The 18,652-nt window shown below is 55.0% G+C and overlaps 1 protein-coding gene and 1 long non-coding RNA gene across 2 annotated transcripts in view; one reads left to right on the forward strand and one right to left on the reverse strand.

Moving 5' to 3' along the window:
• Window positions 1-13,351, forward strand: part of LOC140398975 (metabotropic glutamate receptor 6-like) — a 194,337-nt gene extending 180,986 nt beyond the window's left edge. The window contains exons 9-10 of the mRNA XM_072487995.1: window positions 7,613-8,548; window positions 13,037-13,351. Of these exons, the coding sequence (XP_072344096.1) occupies window positions 7,613-8,548; window positions 13,037-13,258 (1,158 nt within the window). The 3' untranslated portion in view covers window positions 13,259-13,351. The remainder of the gene's footprint in view (window positions 1-7,612; window positions 8,549-13,036) is intronic.
• LOC140398976 (uncharacterized) overlaps window positions 1-18,652 on the reverse strand; it is a 78,504-nt gene that overhangs the window by 16,832 nt on the left and 43,020 nt on the right. The gene's annotated exons all lie outside the window — the stretch shown is intronic.

Raw genomic sequence — 18,652 nt, forward strand, 5'->3', positions numbered from 1 at the left:
GGGAGCTGTACTCTGTATCTAACCCCGTGCTGTCCCTGTCCTGGGAGTGTTTGAGGGGGACAGTGTAGAGGGAGCTTTACTCTGTATCTAACCCCGTGCTGTACCTGTCCTGGCAGTGTTTGATGGGGACAGTGTAGAGGGAGCTTTACTCTGTATCTAACCCCGTGCTGTCCCTGTCCTGGGAGTGTCTGATGGGGACAGTGTAGAGGGAGCTTTACTCTGTATCTAACCCCGTGCTGTACCTGTCCTGGGAGTGTTTGATGGGGACAGTGTAGAGGGAGCTTTACTCTGTATCTAACCCCGTGCTGTACCTGTCCTGCGAGTGTTTGATGGGGACAGTGTAGAGGGAGCTTTACTCTGTATCTAACCCCGTGCTGTACCTGTCCTGGGAGTGTTCGATGGGGACAGTGTAGAGGGAGCTTTACTCTGTATCTAACCTCGTGCTGTACCCGTCCTGGGAGTGTTTGATGGGGACAGTGTAGAGGGAGCTTTCCTCTGTATCTAACCCCGTGCTGTACCTGTCTTGGGAGTGTTCGATGGGGACAGTGTAGAGGGAGCTTTACTCTGTATCTAACCTCGTGCTGTACCTGTCCTGGGAGTGTTTGATGGGGACAGTGTAGAGGCAGCTTTACTCTGTAACTAACCCCGTGCTGTCCCTGTCCTGGGAGTGATTGATGGGGACAGTGTAGTGGGAGCTTTACTCTGTATCTAACCACGTGCTGTACCTGTCCTGGGAGTGTTTGATGGGCACAGTGTCGAGGGAGCTTTACTCTGTATCTAACCCCGTGCTGTACCTGTCCTGGGAGTGTTTGATGGGGACTGTGTAGAGGGAGATTTACTCTGTGACTAACCCCGTGCTGTACCTGTCCTGGGAGTGTTTGATGGGGACAGTATGGAGGGAGCTTTACTCTGTATCTAACCCCGTGCTGTACCTGTCCTGGGAGTGTTTGATGGGGACAGTGTGGAGGGAGCTTTACTCTGTATCTAACCCCGTGCTGTCCCTGTCCTGGGGACAGTGTAGAGGGAGCTTTACTCTGTATCTAACCCCGTGCTGTACCTGTCCTGGGAGTGTTTGATGGGGACAGTGTGGAGGGAGCTTTACTCTGTATCTAACCCCGTGCTGTCCCTGTCCTGGGAGTGTCTGATGGGGACAGTGTAGAGGGAGCTTTACTCTGTATCTAACCCCGTGCTGTACCTGTCCTGGGAGTGTTTGATGGGGACAGTGTAGAGGGAGCTTTACTCTGTATCTAACCCCGTGCTGTACATGTCCTGGGAGTGTTTGATGGGGACAGTGTAGAGGGAGCTTTACTCTGTATCTAACCCCGTGCTGTACATGTCCTGGGAGTGTTTGATGGGGACAGTGCAGAGGGAGCTTTACTCTGTATCTAACCCCGTGCTGTACCTGTCCTGGGAGTGTTTGATGGGGACAGTGTAGAGGGAGCTTTACTCTGTATCTAACCCCGTGCTGTACATGTCCTGGGAGTGTTTGATGGGGACAGTGTAGAGGCAGCTTTACTCTGTATCTAACCCCGTGCTGTCCCTGTCCTGGGAGTGTTTGATGGGGACAGTGTAGAGGGAGCTTCACTCTGTATCTAACCCCATGCTGTACCTGTCCTGGCAGTGTTTGGTGGGGACAGTGTAGAGAGAGCTTTACTCTGTATCTAACCCCGTGCTGTCCCTGTCCTGGGAATGTTTGATGGGGACAGTGTAGAGGGAGATTTACTCTGTATCTAACCGCGTGCTGTACCTGTCCTGGGAGTGTTTGATGGGGACAGTGTAGAGGGAGCTTTACTCTGTATCTAACCCCGTGCTGTACCTGTTGTGGCAGTGTTTGGTGGGGACAGTGTAGAGAGAGCTTTACTCTGTATCTAACCCAGTGCTGTACCTGTCCTGGGAGTGTTTGATGGCGACAGTGTAGAGGGTGCTTTACTCTGTATCTAACCCTGTGCTGTACCTGTCCTGGGAGTGTTTGATGGGGACAGTGTAGAGGCAGCTTTACTCTGCATCTAACCCTGTGCTGTACCTGTCCTGGGAGTGTTTGATGGGGACAGTGTAGAGGCAGCTTTACTCTGCATCTAACCCTGTGCTGGACCTGTCCTGTGAGTGTTTGATGGGGACAGTGTAGAGGGAGCTGTACTCTGTATCTAACCCCGTGCTGTCCCTGTCCTGGGAGTGTTTGAGGGGGACAGTGTAGAGGGAGCTTTACTCTGTATCTAACCCCGTGCTGTACCTGTCCTGGCAGTGTTTGATGGGGACAGTGTAGAGGGAGCTTTACTCTGTATCTAACCCCGTGCTGTCCCTGTCCTGGGAGTGTCTGATGGGGACAGTGTAGAGGGAGCTTTACTCTGTATCTAACCCCGTGCTGTACCTGTCCTGGGAGTGTTTGATGGGGACAGTGTAGAGGGAGCTTTACTCTGTATCTAACCCCGTGCTGTACCTGTCCTGCGAGTGTTTGATGGGGACAGTGTAGAGGGAGCTTTACTCTGTATCTAACCCCGTGCTGTACCTGTCCTGGGAGTGTTCGATGGGGACAGTGTAGAGGGAGCTTTACTCTGTATCTAACCTCGTGCTGTACCCGTCCTGGGAGTGTTTGATGGGGACAGTGTAGAGGGAGCTTTCCTCTGTATCTAACCCCGTGCTGTACCTGTCTTGGGAGTGTTCGATGGGGACAGTGTAGAGGGAGCTTTACTCTGTATCTAACCTCGTGCTGTACCTGTCCTGGGAGTGTTTGATGGGGACAGTGTAGAGGCAGCTTTACTCTGTAACTAACCCCGTGCTGTCCCTGTCCTGGGAGTGATTGATGGGGACAGTGTAGTGGGAGCTTTACTCTGTATCTAACCACGTGCTGTACCTGTCCTGGGAGTGTTTGATGGGCACAGTGTCGAGGGAGCTTTACTCTGTATCTAGCCCCGTGCTGTACCTGTCCTGGGAGTGTTTGATGGGGACTGTGTAGAGGGAGATTTACTCTGTGACTAACCCCGTGCTGTACCTGTCCTGGGAGTGTTTGATGGGGACAGTATGGAGGGAGCTTTACTCTGTATCTAACCCCGTGCTGTACCTGTCCTGGGAGTGTTTGATGGGGACAGTGTGGAGGGAGCTTTACTCTGTATCTAACCCCGTGCTGTCCCTGTCCTGGGGACAGTGTAGAGGGAGCTTTACTCTGTATCTAACCCCGTGCTGTACCTGTCCTGGGAGTGTTTGATGGGGACAGTGTGGAGGGAGCTTTACTCTGTATCTAACCCCGTGCTGTACCTGTCCCGGGAGTGTTTGATGGGGACAGTGTAGAGGGAGCTTTACTCTGTATCTAACCCCGTGCTGTTCCTATCCTGGGAGTGTTTGATGGGGACAGTGTAGAGGGAGCTTTACTCTGTATCTAACCCCGTGCTGTACATGTCCTGGGAGTGTTTGATGGGGACAGTGTAGAGGGAGCTTTACTCTGTATCTAACCCCGTGCTGTACATGTCCTGGGAGTGTTTGATGGGGACAGTGCAGAGGGAGCTTTACTCTGTATCTAACCCCGTGCTGTACCTGTCCTGGGAGTGTTTGATGGGGACAGTGTAGAGGGAGCTTTACTCTGTATCTAACCCCGTGCTGTACATGTCCTGGGAGTGTTTGATGGGGACAGTGTAGAGGCAGCTTTACTCTGTATCTAACCCCGTGCTGTCCCTGTCCTGGGAGTGTTTGATGGGGACAGTGTAGAGGGAGCTTCACTCTGTATCTAACCCCATGCTGTACCTGTCCTGGCAGTGTTTGGTGGGGACAGTGTAGAGAGAGCTTTACTCTGTATCTAACCCCGTGCTGTCCCTGTCCTGGGAATGTTTGATGGGGACAGTGTAGAGGGAGATTTACTCTGTATCTAACCGCGTGCTGTACCTGTCCTGGGAGTGTTTGATGGGGACAGTGTAGAGGGAGCTTTACTCTGTATCTAACCCCGTGCTGTACCTGTTGTGGCAGTGTTTGGTGGGGACAGTGTAGAGAGAGCTTTACTCTGTATCTAACCCAGTGCTGTACCTGTCCTGGGAGTGTTTGATGGCGACAGTGTAGAGGGTGCTTTACTCTGTATCTAACCCTGTGCTGTACCTGTCCTGGGAGTGTTTGATGGGGACAGTGTAGAGGCAGCTTTACTCTGCATCTAACCCTGTGCTGTACCTGTCCTGGGAGTGTTTGATGGGGACAGTGTAGAGGCAGCTTTACTCTGCATCTAACCCTGTGCTGGACCTGTCCTGTGAGTGTTTGATGGGGACAGTGTAGAGGGAGCTGTACTCTGTATCTAACCCCGTGCTGTCCCTGTCCTGGGAGTGTTTGAGGGGGACAGTGTAGAGGGAGCTTTACTCTGTATCTAACCCCGTGCTGTACCTGTCCTGGCAGTGTTTGATGGGGACAGTGTAGAGGGAGCTTTACTCTGTATCTAACCCCGTGCTGTCCCTGTCCTGGGAGTGTCTGATGGGGACAGTGTAGAGGGAGCTTTACTCTGTATCTAACCCCGTGCTGTACCTGTCCTGGGAGTGTTTGATGGGGACAGTGTAGAGGGAGCTTTACTCTGTATCTAACCCCGTGCTGTACCTGTCCTGCGAGTGTTTGATGGGGACAGTGTAGAGGGAGCTTTACTCTGTATCTAACCCCGTGCTGTACCTGTCCTGGGAGTGTTCGATGGGGACAGTGTAGAGGGAGCTTTACTCTGTATCTAACCTCGTGCTGTACCCGTCCTGGGAGTGTTTGATGGGGACAGTGTAGAGGGAGCTTTCCTCTGTATCTAACCCCGTGCTGTACCTGTCTTGGGAGTGTTCGATGGGGACAGTGTAGAGGGAGCTTTACTCTGTATCTAACCTCGTGCTGTACCTGTCCTGGGAGTGTTTGATGGGGACAGTGTAGAGGCAGCTTTACTCTGTAACTAACCCCGTGCTGTCCCTGTCCTGGGAGTGATTGATGGGGACAGTGTAGTGGGAGCTTTACTCTGTATCTAACCACGTGCTGTACCTGTCCTGGGAGTGTTTGATGGGCACAGTGTCGAGGGAGCTTTACTCTGTATCTAACCCCGTGCTGTACCTGTCCTGGGAGTGTTTGATGGGGACTGTGTAGAGGGAGATTTACTCTGTGACTAACCCCGTGCTGTACCTGTCCTGGGAGTGTTTGATGGGGACAGTATGGAGGGAGCTTTACTCTGTATCTAACCCCGTGCTGTACCTGTCCTGGGAGTGTTTGATGGGGACAGTGTAGAGGGAGCTTTACTCTGTATCTAACCCCGTGCTGTACCTGTCCTGGGAGTGTTTGATGCAGAAAGTATGGAGGGAGCTTTACTCTGTATCTAACCCTGTGCTGCACCTGTCCTGGGAGTGTTTGATGGGGACAGTGTAGAGGGAGCTTTACTCTGTATCTAACCCCGTGCTGTCCCTGTCCAGGGAGTGTTTGATGGGGACAGTGTAGAGGGAGATTTACTCTGTATCTAACCCCGTGCTGTACCTGTCCTGGGAGTGTTTGATGGGGACAGTGTAGAGGGAGCTTTACTCTGTATCTAACCCCGTGCCGTACCAGTCCTGGGAGTGTTTGATGGGGACAGTGTAGAGGCAGCTTTACTCTGTAACTCACCCCGTGCTGTCCCTGTCCTGGGAGTGTTTGATGGGGACAGTGTAGAGGGAGCTTTACTCTGTATCTAACCCCGTGCTGTACCTGTCCTGGGAGTGTTTGATGGGGACAGTGTAGAGGGAGCTTTCCTCTGTATCTAACCCCGTGCTGTACCTGTCCTGGGAGTGTTTGATGGGGACAGTGTCGAGGGAGCTTTACTCTGTATCTAACACCGTGCTGTACCTGTCCTGGGAGTGTTTGATGGGGACAGTGTAGAGGGAGCTTTACTCTGTATCTAACCCCGTGCTGTACCTGTCCTGGGAGTGTTTGATGGGGACAGTGAAAGGGAGCTTTACTCTGTATCTAACCCCGTGCTGTACCTGTCCTGGGAGTGTTTGATGGGGACAGTGTAGAGGGAGCTTTACTCTGTATCTAACCCCGTGCTGTACCTGTCCTGGGAGTGTTCGATAGGGACAGTGTAGAGGGAGCTTTACTCTGTATCTAACCTCGTGCTGTACCTGTCCTGGGAGTGTTTGATGGGGACAGTGTAGAGGCAGCTTTACTCTGTAACTAACCCCGTGCTGTCCCTGTCCTGGGAGTGTTTGATGGGGACAGTGTAGAGGGAGCTTTACTCTGTATCTAACCCCGTGCTGTACCTGTCCTGGGAGTGTTTGATGGGGACAGTGTAGAGGGAGCTTTCCTCTGTATCTAACCCCGTGCTGTACCTGTCCTGGGAGTGTTTGATGGGGACAGTGTAGAGGGAGCTTTACTCTGTATCTAACCTCGTGCTGTACCTGTCCTGGGAGTGTTTGATGGGGACAGTGTAGAGGCAGCTTTACTCTGTAACTAACCCCGTGCTGTCCCTGTCCTGGGAGTGTTTGATGGGGACAGTGTAGTGGGAGCTTTACTCTGTATCTAACCCCGTGCTGTACCTGTCCTGGGAGTGTTTGATGGGGACAGTGTCGAGGGAGCTTTACTCTGTATCTAACCCCGTGCTGTACCTGTCCTGGGAGTGTTTGATGGGGACTGTGTAGAGGGAGATTTACTCTGTGACTAACCCCGTGCAGTACCTGTCCTGGGAGTGTTTGATGGGGACAGTATGGAGGGAGCTTTACTCTGTATCTAACCCCGTGCTGTACCTGTCCTGGGAGTGTTTGATGGGGACAGTGTAGAGGGAGCTTTACTCTGTATCTAACACCGTGCTGTACCTGTCCTGGGAGTGTTTGATGGGGACAGTATGGAGGGAGCTTTACTCTGTATCTAACCCCGTGCTGTACCTGTCCTGGGAGTGTTTGATGGGGACAGTGTAGAGGGAGCTTTACTCTGTATCTAACCCCGTGCTGTCCCTGTCCAGGGAGTGTTTGATGGGGACAGTGTAGAGGGAGATTTACTCTGTATCTAACCCCGTGCTGTACCTGTCCTGGGAGTGTTTGATGGGGACAGTGTAGAGGGAGCTTTACTCTGTATCTAACCCCGTGCTGTACCTGTCCTGGGAGTGTTTGTTGGGGACAGTGTAGAGGGAGCTTTACTCTGTATCTAACCCCGTGCTGTACCTGTCCTGGGCGTGTTTGATGGGGACAGTGTAGAGGGAGCTTTACTCTGTATCTAACCCCGTGCTGTCCCTGTCCAGGGAGTGTTTGATGGGGACAGTGTAGAGGGAGCTTTACTCTGTATCTAACCCCGTGCTGTACCTGTCCTGGGAGTGTTTGATGGGGACAGTGTAGAAGGAGCTTTACTCTGTATCTAACCCCGTGCTGTACCTGTCCTGGGAGTGTTTGATGGGGACTGTGTAGAGGGAGCTTTACTCTGTATCTAACCCCGTGCTGTACCTGTCCTGGGAGTGTTTGATGGGGACAGTGTAGAGGGAGCTTTACTCTGTATCTAACCCCGTGCTGTACCTGTCCTGGGAGTGTTTGATGGGGACTGTGTAGAGCGAGCTTTACTCTGTATCTAACCCCGTGCTGTACCTGTCCTGGGAGTATTTGTTGGGGACAGTGTAGAGGGAGCTGAACTCTGTATCTAACCCCGTGCTGTCCCTGTTCTCTTGCAGATGGAGGAGATGCAGTGGGGAGGTGGGGGCACGGAGGTGCCGCCATCGGTCTGCAGTTTTCCCTGCCATCCCGGCGAGCGAAAGAAGATGGTGAAGGGTGTGCCCTGCTGCTGGCACTGTGAGTTGTGCGACGGTTACCGGTACCAGCTGAGCGAGTTTGAGTGCGAGCTGTGCCCTCTGGAGATGCGGCCTAGCACCAACCGGACAGGCTGCCGTCCAACGCCCGTGGTCAAGCTGGAGTGGCACTCAGCCTGGGCGGTGCTGCCCCTTATCCTGGCCGTGCTGGGCATCCTGGCCACCACCTCCACTGTCCTGGTCTTCATCCGACACAACGACACACCCATCGTGCGGGCGTCGGGCCGAGAGCTGAGCTACGTGCTGCTGACTGGAATCTTCCTCATCTACGTCATCACCTTCCTCATGATTGCTGAGCCGGGTGCCGTCGTCTGTGCTCTGCGGCGCCTCCTGTTGGGCCTGGGCATGAGCATCACCTACTCGGCGCTGCTCACCAAGACTAACCGCATTTACCGCATCTTCGAGACTGGCAAGCGCTCGGTGACGCCGCCCCGGTTCATCAGCCCCACCTCGCAGCTGGCCATCACCTTCATCCTCATCTCCCTCCAGGTGCTGGGGGCCCTGGTGTGGCTGGGCGTCGAACCCCCTCATGCCCACGTGGACTACGAGGAGCAGCGCACCCCCAATCCCGAGCTGGCTCGTGGCATGCTCAAATGTGACATGTCCGACCTCTCCATCATCTGCTGCCTGAGCTACAGCATCGTCCTGATGGTCACCTGCACCGTGTACGCCGTGAAGAGCCGCGGAGTCCCCGAGACCTTCAACGAAGCCAAACCCATCGGCTTCACCATGTACACCACCTGCATCATCTGGCTGGCCTTCGTCCCCATTTTCTTTGGCACGGCCCAATCAGCGGAAAAGGTAAAGGTCCCTCCCCATCCTCCAGCCCACTGCGCCCCCTTCCTGACACATCAGATTCCTCCTCATTTAACTTCTAATTTTCTCCCCATCTCCCTCCTCATTTCCTCCACATTTTCTTCCTGATTTTCTCCTGATTTTCCTCCTCATTTTCCTCCTCATTTCCTTCCCATTTCCCTCCCAATTTTCTTCCCCACTTTCCTCATTTCTCTCCCAGTTTACCTCCCCATTTTCCTCTTCATTTACCTCCTAATTTCCCTCTCTTTTTTCCTCATTTTCCTCCCCATTTTCTCCTCATTTTCCTCCTCATTTCCTTCCCAATTTACCTCATTTCCCTCACCATTTTCTTCCCAATTTCCCTCCCAATTTCCCTCCCTATTTTCCTCCTCATTTCCTTCCCAATTTACCTCATTTCCCTCCCCATTTTCTTCCCAATTTACCTCTTCATCTCCCTCCCCAATTTCCTCTTCATTTCCCTCCCCATATTCTTCTCCAGTTCCTCCTCACTTTCCTCCTCATTTTCTTCCCGATATTCCTCTGCATTTTCCCTCATTTTATTCCCCATTTTCCTCTGCAGTGTCTCCTTGTTTTCTTCCCGATTTTCCTCTGCATATTCCCTTGCATTTTCTCATTTTCCTCTTCAGTTTTCTCCACATTTAACTCCTTATTTTGTCTTCATTTCACTCCTCAGTTTCTCCACAGACTCCTCCTCATTTCCTCCATATTTCCACTGCCTTTTTCCTCCTCATTTACCTCCTCATTTACTTATTTTCGCCTAATTGCTCTCCTCATTTTCCTCATGTCCTCCTCATTTTCCTCTCCCGTTTCGGTGTCACCTTCCTCCTCTTCTGCCTTTCTCCTGGGATTCTGATCATTCCTCTCCATTCTGCCCTGACCCCAGTGTCAGTCATTCCCCGCATGCTGCTTCCTAATCCGTCACAGATATCTGCTCACAACAGCTGTCATCTAAATGGGGTCTTTCATTTGAAAAATATCCCTCGGCATTTCACAAAGGCCAAATCAACAGAATGGAAGTGAAAATCACAAGAGGAGACAGTTTGCCAAGCGCTCGGCAAAATAAATTAGCTTTTAAGATCACCGTAAGGAAGGAGAAAGACAGGGAGGTTTAGGGACGGAATTCCACAGCTCGGGGCCGTCCAGGCCGTTAATGGCAGAGCGATGGGAATCGGGAGATGCTCCAGAGGCTGGGAGGAGAGGAGAGCAGAGATCTTGGAGGGTTGTAGGAGGTTACAGAGCTGGGGAGGGTTGTAGGGGCAGGAGGAGGTTACAGAGATCGGGAGGATTGATGGGGCTGGAGGAGGTTACAGAGATCGTGAGAATTGATGGGGCTGGAGGAGGTTACAGAGATAGGGAGGGTTGTAGGGTCTGGAGGAGGTTACAGAGATGGGGAGGGTTGTAGGGGCTGGAGGAGGTTACAGAGATGGGGAGGGTTGTAGGGGCTGGAGGAGGTTACAGAGATAGGGAGCGTTGTAGGGGCTGGAGGAGGTTACAGAGATAGGGAGCGTTGTAGGGGCTGGAGGAGGTTACAGAGCTCGGGAGGATTGATGGGGCTGGAGGAGGTTACAGAGATCGTGAGAATTGATGGGGCTGGAGGAGGTTACAGAGATAGGGAGGGTTGTATGGTCTGGAGGAGGTTACAGAGATGGGGAGGGTTGTAGGGTCTGGAGGAGGTTACAGAGATGGGGAGGGTTGTAGGGGCTGGAGGAGGTTACAGAGATAGGGAGCGTTGTAGGGGCTGGAGGAGGTTACAGAGATAGGGAGCGTTGTAGGGGCTGGAGGAGGTTACAGAGATAGGGAGAATTGATGGGGCTGGAGGAGGTTACAGAGATAGGGAGGGTTGATGGGGCTGGAGGAAGTTACATAGATAGGGAGGATTGTAGGGGCTGGAGGAGGTTAAGAGATGAGGATGGTTGTAGGGGCTGGAGGAGGTTAAGAGATGGGGACGGTTGTAGGGGCTGGAGAAGGTTACAGAGATAGGGAGGATTGTTGGGCTGGAAGAGGTTACAGAGATTGGGAGGGTTGTAGGGGCTGGAGGAGGTTACAGAGATAGGGAGAGTTGTAGGGGCAGGAGGAGGTTACAGAGATAGGGAGGGTTGTTTGGGCTGGAGGAGGTTACAGAGATAGGGAGGGTTGTAGGGGCTGGAGGAGGTTACAGAGATAGGGAGGGTTGTAGGGGCTGGAAGAGGTTACAGAGATAGGGAGGGTTGTAGGGGCTGGAGGAGGTTACAGAGATAGGGAGGGTTGTAGGGGCTGGAGGAGGTTACAGAGATAGGGAGGACATGGGGGCATGAGAGAGAGAGCAAGAGAGAGAGACAGAATGAGGCCGACAAAGAAAGAGAGACAGACAGAGCGAGCGAAAGATAAAGAGAGAGAAAGAGCGAGACAGAGAGAGGCACTGAGAGAGATAGAAAGAGGGAGACAGAGGGAGGCCAAATGATGGAGGCAGGCATAGAGAGCGAGGTTAAGAGTGAGAGAGAGAGGGAGGGAGGGAGAAGTGAGAGAGAGCGAGGGAGGCAGAGAGAAGGAGACAGAGAAGGGAGTCAGATAGACAGAGAGGGGTAGACGGAGTGAGACAGAGATACAGAGAGAGACAGAAAGTGGGAGAGAGGGAGGGGCAGTGAGAAGGAAACGAAGAGGGAAAGAAGAGATGTAGAGAAAGAGTCAGAGAGAGAGAGAGATAGAGAGAGGGAGGCAGAGAGAGGGAGAGGAGGATAGAAAGAGTGAGACAGAGTGAAGCTGGGAGAGAGTCCGAGATTAAGGGAGTGATTTAACAAAAAAATGTCCGTTCTGGACGGGAATCGAGGGGAGAAATAGAGAGACAGAGTGAGAAACAGAGAAATGGAGAGTAAGAGAGATAGATGGTGAGAGAGAGACAGAGATAGAGTGAGAGACAGAGAGATAGAAAGTCAGATGGAGAGAGATAGGGGACGGGATTCTCTGATCCTGAGGCTGTGTTGACGCCGTCATAAACGCCGTTGCGTTTTACGACGGCGTCAACAGGCCCCCAGGAGCAGCGATCCTGAGCCCTACAGGGGGCCAGCACGGCACTGGAGCGACTCATGCAGCTCCAGCTGCCGATACCGGCGTCAAACGGGCGCCACAGCCAGCGCGCATGTGCGCTGCGACCGGTGCGAACTCGCTTCCTTCTCCATGTGGCCCCGACGCACCATGGCGGAGAGTTACAGGGGCCGGCGCGGAGTAAAAGAGGCCCCCACCAGGAGAAGCCAGCCCGCCGATTGGTAGGCCCCAAGCGCGGGCCAGGCCACGGCGGAGGCCCACCCGGGTCGGACCCCCCTCCCCCCGACCAGGCCGCCCCCCCCCGCAGGATGGACGCCAATGTCCCGCCGGGTAAGACCACATGTGAACGGCTGCGGCGGGACTCGGGCTATCTTGCGGCCACTCGGCCCATTCTGCGCGGAGAATCGGCGGGGGGGGGGGGGGCGCATACAGCGGCGCTGCGCCGATCGCGCCTGAGCCAATGGACCAGCATCGGGGCGGCGTTACGTTCCGGCGCCCGGCCCGGCGATTCTCCGACACGGCCCCCGGGTCAGAAAATCCCGCCCAGGGAGTGAGACAGAGAGAGAAAGAGACAGTGAGAGAGAGATGGTGAGAGAGAGAGATGGTGAGAGAGCGAGAGAGAGACCTGTGGCCGGGATTCTCCTGCACCCGGCGGGGCGGATGGTCCCGGTGGGACGGAGCAGCGTGAACCACTCCGGCGTCGGGCCGCCCCAAAGGTGCAGAATCCTCCGGCCGGCGGGGAAGGGGCTTGGCGCCACGCCAACCGGCGCCGAAGGGCCTCCCCCAGCCGGCGCGAGTCGGCGCATGCGCGGGAGGGTTCGTCTCTGCATCGGCCATCGCGGAGGACTATAACGGCCGATGCGGAGTAATAGAGTGCCCCCACGGCACAGGCCCGACCGCGGATCGGTGGGCCCCGACCGCGGGCCAGGCCACCGTGGGGGCACGTCCCGGGACCAGATGCCCCCGCACCCCCCCAGGAACCTCGGAGCCCGCCCGCGCCACCAGGTCCCGCCGGTAAGGAACCTACTCTGATTTACGCCGGCGGGACCGGCTGCAGGCGGGCGGGACTTCGGCCCATCGCGGGCCGGAGAATTCGGGCGGCCCCGGCGCCCATTGAGTCGCGCCGGACCCCGCCATTCTCAGGCGGGCGGCGCGACTCACGCCAGGCCGGGTTTTGGGGGGCGGGAGAATTGGGAGGACGGCGGGGGCGGGATTCACGCCGACCGCCGGAGATTCTCCCACCCGGCGGGGGTCGGAGACGCCCGCCCACAGAGACAGAGTGAGAGACAGAGATAGAGAGAGAGATGGTGAAACAGGGAGAGAGAGAGTGTGAGTGAGTGAGTAAGAGGTAGAGAGATAGAGGGAGAGCGGTGAGGGTGTGTGGGTATTTGAACATTGGTTGTCAGTGTGGTTCTATTTGGAGGGTTCTCACTGTGTATGTGTGTGTTCCAGATGTACATCCAGACAACAACCTTGACTGTATCCATGAGTCTGAGTGCGTTTGTGTGCCTCGGGATGCTGTACATCCCCAAAGTCTACGTCATTCTCTTCCACCCGGAACAGAACGTGCAGAGGAGGAAGAGAAGCTTCAAAGCAGCAGCCACGGTGGCGAGCTTCACTTCACAACGCTCCCACAACGGAGACGCGCCCAAGGATGAGAAAGCAGGGAACTAGCGTCGGAACGGGAGAATGTGACATGAGCTGCCGTGCACTGGGAGGGCCTGGTGAAAAACCCCATCGAACACTGACCCCTCACCCATAACCTCACCCAGAATACCTTGCGGTTGACCCTTGGCCTCCTCACATACCAAAACATGCCCCCCCCCCTCTCCCCCACTGCACCCCCAAACCCACCCCCCACCTGCCCAACACTTGTCTGTGTGTCATCTACTACCCTCATGACATTCAATGGCATTACCATCGCTGAATCGCCCACTATCAACATCCTGGGGGTTCTCATGACCAGAAACTGAGCTGGACCCAGCCACATAAATACTGTGGCTGCCGGAGCAGGTCAGAGGCTGGGAATCCTGCGGAGAGTAACTCACCTCCTGACTCCCTCCCAAAGCCTGTCCACCATCTACAAGGTCACAAGTCAGGAATGTGATGGACTCTCCCACTCGCCTGGATGAGCGCGGCTCCGATAACACTCGAGAAGCTCGACACCATCCAGGACAAAGCAGCTCCTCACCGCTCAATCGACCCACCTTCAACACCCACTCCCCCCACCCCCCGACGCACAGCGGCAGCCGTGTGCACCGTCTACACTCGCCAAGGCTCCTTCGACAGCGTCGCCCAAACCCACCACCTCTACCCCCCGAGAAGGAAAAGGGCCTCAGACGCCATGGGGAACACCCACCACCAGCGAGTCCCCCCTCCGAGGGCACCCCCCACACACACACACACACCATCCCGACTTGGAAATACATCGGCCGTTCCTTCACTGTCACTGGGTCAGAATCCTGGAACTCCCTCCCTAACAGCACTGTGGGTGTACCTACACCACACGAGGACTGCAGCCGTTCAAGATGGCGGCTTCTCGGGGGCAATTAGGGCAATAAATGCTGGGCCCCAGCCGTTGAGAGAGAGAGACGGAGAAAGGGAGCGTGAAAGAGAGAGGGGGAGAAAGAAGCAGAGATGAAAGAAGGAGGTCTGGGCAGAGTGGAAGTGTAATTTTGAGATTGAAGCTGGATTGCTGAAGGAGCGGAGGAAGGGGAACTGACCCTTCCCCTTTGTGACCTTGGTCCTTGTTGAGCAATGACCCCTGACATTGGATGAGGATGCTGGGGCCTCTGTGTTTATCCAGCTTGATAGGTTGCCAAGGGAACCAGACACGTCACTCACAGATTACACAGCAAGGTGCCAACCCAATTTACAACCAGCAGGTCTGGGCAGAACACAGCCCCAACAGAGAACACCCGATTTCTCATTCTTTCTGACTCTCTCCCTCTCTCTCTGTCTCTTTCTCTCTGTCTCTCTCTCCCTCTGCCTTTCTCTCTCACTCGCTGTGTCTCTCTCTCTGCCTCTGCCTCTCACTCTCTGTGTGTCTCTCTCTCTGCCTCCCACTCTCACTCTCTGTGTGTGTGTCTCTCTCTCTCTCTCTGCCTCTCCCTCTCACTCTCTGCCTTTCTCTCTCACTCTCTGTGTCTCTCTCTCTGTCTTTCTCTATCTACCTCTGCTTCTCTCTCTGTCTCTATCTCTCTGTCTATTTCTCTCTCTCTATCGCTGTCTCTCTCTCTCTCCCCTTCTCCCTGTCTCTCTCTCTCCCTCTGTTTCTTTCTTTCTCTCACTCTCTCTCTGTTTTCCTTTTGTTTTTTTGAATAATTTAGAGTACCCAATTCATTTTTTCCATTTAAGGGGCAATTTAGCGTGGTCAATCCACCTACCCTGCACATCTTTGGGTTGTGGGGGCGAAACCCACGCAAACACGGGGAAAATGTTCAAACTCCACACCGACAGTGACCCAGAGCCGGGATCGAACCTGGGACCTCGGCGCCGTGAGGCCGCAGTGCTAACCCACTGCGCTACCGTGCTGCCCGCCCTGTCTCTCTCTCTCTCTCTCATTATCTCTCTCTCTCTCTCTATCTTGTCTCTCTTTCTCTCTCTCTGCCTCTCTCTCTGTCTCTGTCTCTTTCTCTCCCCCTCTCCCTTTCTTTCTCTCTGTCTCTAGCTCTCGCTCTCTTTCTCGCTCTCTCTTTCTGTCATTCACTGTTTCTCTCTCTCTCTTTCTGTCACTCTTTGTCTCTCTCTCTTTCTCTCTGTCGCTTTTTCTCCCACCCCCTCTCTTTCTCTCTCTCTCTCTCTCCCCTCTCTTTCTCTCTCTCTCAATGTCTCTCCATCTCCCTCCCTCTCTTTATCTCCCTCTCTCCCCCTCTCTCTCACTCTCACTCTCCCTCCTTTTCTGGCTAATTCTCTCTCTCCCTGTGAGTGGTTTGAATTTTTGTCACTAACGAGCAGGAATGCCGTCCAATCAGCTTTTGCTGTAAATCCTTTTGATGCACTATCAATTAGTGTGGCCTCCTGCAGCTGCTCCCAGAATGGGAGCAGCTCGGTGTGCACACACATTTATACTCCGCCTACTGGGCGGAGCCAGCAGGAAGGGATCTACCCCCGTACCTGTAGTACAGGAGCCTTACCGTACTACCTCTATTATACAATCAGTGGTGACTACCACATTCACCCCCAGTTAAAAAAAGAGTCCAGCGCGGGTGGTGGAATTTTATTTTACAGGTTTGTGACAATTTAAAGTTTACAGTCCAGTGAAAATTTACAAATTCAGCCGGTCGGGTGCCTTGATCCTCCGCTGTGAGCGCCTCGGTCCCGGTGGTGATGCAGGCGCCGACTTGGTCGCCTGTGGCTCCGGGAGCGTGCTGTCCTCATCTTCATCCCCGGGTGGAACCAGTGGCGGATGGATCGCCCAGTGGCGGAGGCTGTAGTGAGGTCCGCTGGGGGGAGGGTGAGTGGCGCCGGGGCAATCGGGGTGGGGGGGGGGGTGAGGTGGGCCATGGGTGGGATCCAGCTGGTGCCAGGTCCCTGAGGGAGACTGTATCCTGGCACCCGTCGGGGTACGCCACCTAGGCGTACTGCGGGTTCGCGTGCAGTAGTTGTACCCTTTCGACCAACGGGTCCGTCTTGTGGAACCACACGTGCTTGCGGAGGAGAACGGGTCCTGGAGCTGCCAGCCATGTTGGGAGCGAAACCCCGGAGGTGGACTTCCTGGGGAAGGCAAGGAGACGTTCATGGGGGGTTTCATTAGTTGCAGTGCAGAGTAGCAATCGAATGGAGTGGAGCGCATCGGGGAGGACCCCCTGCCAGTGGGAGACCGGGAGATTTCTGGACCGTTAGGCCAGCAGGAAGGCCTTCCAGACCATCCCATTCTCCCTCTCCACCTGCCCGTTTACCCGGGGGTTGTAGCTGGTCGTCCTGCTCGAGGCGATGCCTTTGCCGAGCAGGAACTGACGCAGCTCATCGCTCATAAAGGAGGATCCCCGGTCGCTGTGGACGTAAGCGGGGAAACCGAACAGGGCGAAGATGCTGTTGAGGGCTTTAATGACCGTGGCAGAAGTCATATTGGGGCATGGGATGGTGAAGGGGAATCGGGAGTATTCATCGACCACATTGAGAAAGTACGTGTTTCGGTCGGTGGAGGGGAGGGGCCCTTTGAAGTCCATGCTGAGGCGTTCAAAGGGGCGGGAGGCCTTCACCAGGCGCGCACGGTCTGGCCGGTAGAAGTGCGGCTTGCACTCCGCGCTGACCTGGCAGTCCCTGGTGACCACCCTGACATCCGCAGATTGCGGGCCTTTATGAAGTGAAAGAACCGGGTGACCCCTGGGTGACCATCGTGTAGGGCCCGGAGTTGGTCCACTTGTGCGCTGGCACATGTACCTCGGGATAGGGCATCGGGGGGCTCGTTGAGCTTCCCGGGGCGATACAAAATCTTGTAATTGTAGGTGGAGAGCTCGAGCCTCCACCTCAAGATTTTATCATTTTTGATCTTGCCCCGCTGTGTGTTGTTAAACATGAAGGCAACCGACCGTTGGTCAGTGAGGAGAGTGAATCTCCTGCCGGCCAGGCAATGCCTCCAATGCCGCCCAGCTTTCACGATGGCTTGGGCCTCCTTTTCGACAGAGGAATGCCGAAGTTCGGAGGCATGAAGGGTGCGGGAAAAGAATGCCACGGGCCTGCCTGGTTGAAGGTGGCGGCCAGAGCGACGTCTGCTGCATCGCTCTCAACCTGAAAGGGTAGGATCTCGTCGACCGCGTGCATCATGGCCTTGGCGATGTCTGCCTTGATATGGTTGAAGGCCTGGCGAGCCTCAGCCGTCAGGGGGAAAACTGTGGAGTGGATGAGTGGGCGGGCCTTGTCCGCATAGTTAGGGACCCACTGGGCATAATAGGAGAAAAACCCCAGGCATCGTTTCAGGGCCTTGGGGCAGTGGGGAAGGGGGAGTTCCATGAGGGGGCGCATGCGGTCGGGGTCAGGCCCTAGGACTCCATTTTCCACAACATAGCCAAGGATGGCTAAGCGGTTGGTGCGGAACATGCACTTCTCCTTATTGTACGTGAGGTTAAGGAGTTTAGCGGTGTGGAGAAATTTGAGGAGGTTAGCGTCGTGGTCCTGCTGGTCGTGGCCGCAGTTATCTAGATACGGGAAGGTGGCCCGCAACCCATACCGGTCAACCATTCGGCCCATCTCACGTTGGAAGACCGAGACCCCGTTAGTGACGCCGAAGGGAACCCTAAGGAAATGATAGAGGCGGCCATCTGCTTTGAACGCCTTGCGGATGGGGAGCTGGTGGTAGGCAGATTTCAGGTCCACTGTGGAAAAGACCCGGTACTGTGCAATCTGATTGACCGTATCAGATATGTGTGGGAGGGGGTACGCCTCGAGCTGCGTGTACCAATTGATGGTCAGACTGTAGTCAACGACCATCCTCTGTTTCTCCACAGTCTTTACTACTACCACTGGGGCTCTCCAGGGGCTGTTGCTGGCCTCGATGATGCCTTCCTGCAGCAGCCGCTGGACCTCCGACCTGATGAAGGTCCTGTCCTGGGCACTGTGCCGTCTGCTCCTGGTGGCGACGGGTTTTAATCTGGGGTGAGGTTTGCAAACAGGGAAGGTGGGTCGGCCTTAAGGGTCGTGAGATGGTGAGGGGGGTAGGGGTCCGCCGAATTTTAGAGTTAGACTTTGGAGGTTGCACTGGAAGTCCAGGCCGAGTAATAGGGCAGCGCAGAGGTTGGGGAGGACGTAGAGCCGGAAGTGCTGAACTTTACGCCCTGGACGGTGAGGGTGACGATGCAGTACCCCCAGATCTCCACGGAATGGGATCCGGAGGCCAGGGAGATTCTCTGGGTAACAGGGTGTACCGCGAGGGAGCAGGGCCTTACCGTAGCGGGGTGGATGAAGCGTTCCGTGCTCCCGGAGTCAAGAAGGTAGGATGTCTTGTGCCCATCGACTTTCACCGTTGTCGTCGCGGTTATGAGGTTGTGCGGCCAGGACTGGTCGAGCGTGATGGAGGCGAGCTGCGGCTGGTGTTGGTAGGCCCCAGGCTGGTCGGCAGTGGTGGCA

The sequence above is a fragment of the Scyliorhinus torazame genome, chromosome 22, assembly GCF_047496885.1.
Source record: "Scyliorhinus torazame isolate Kashiwa2021f chromosome 22, sScyTor2.1, whole genome shotgun sequence".
NCBI lineage: Eukaryota > Metazoa > Chordata > Chondrichthyes > Carcharhiniformes > Scyliorhinidae > Scyliorhinus > Scyliorhinus torazame.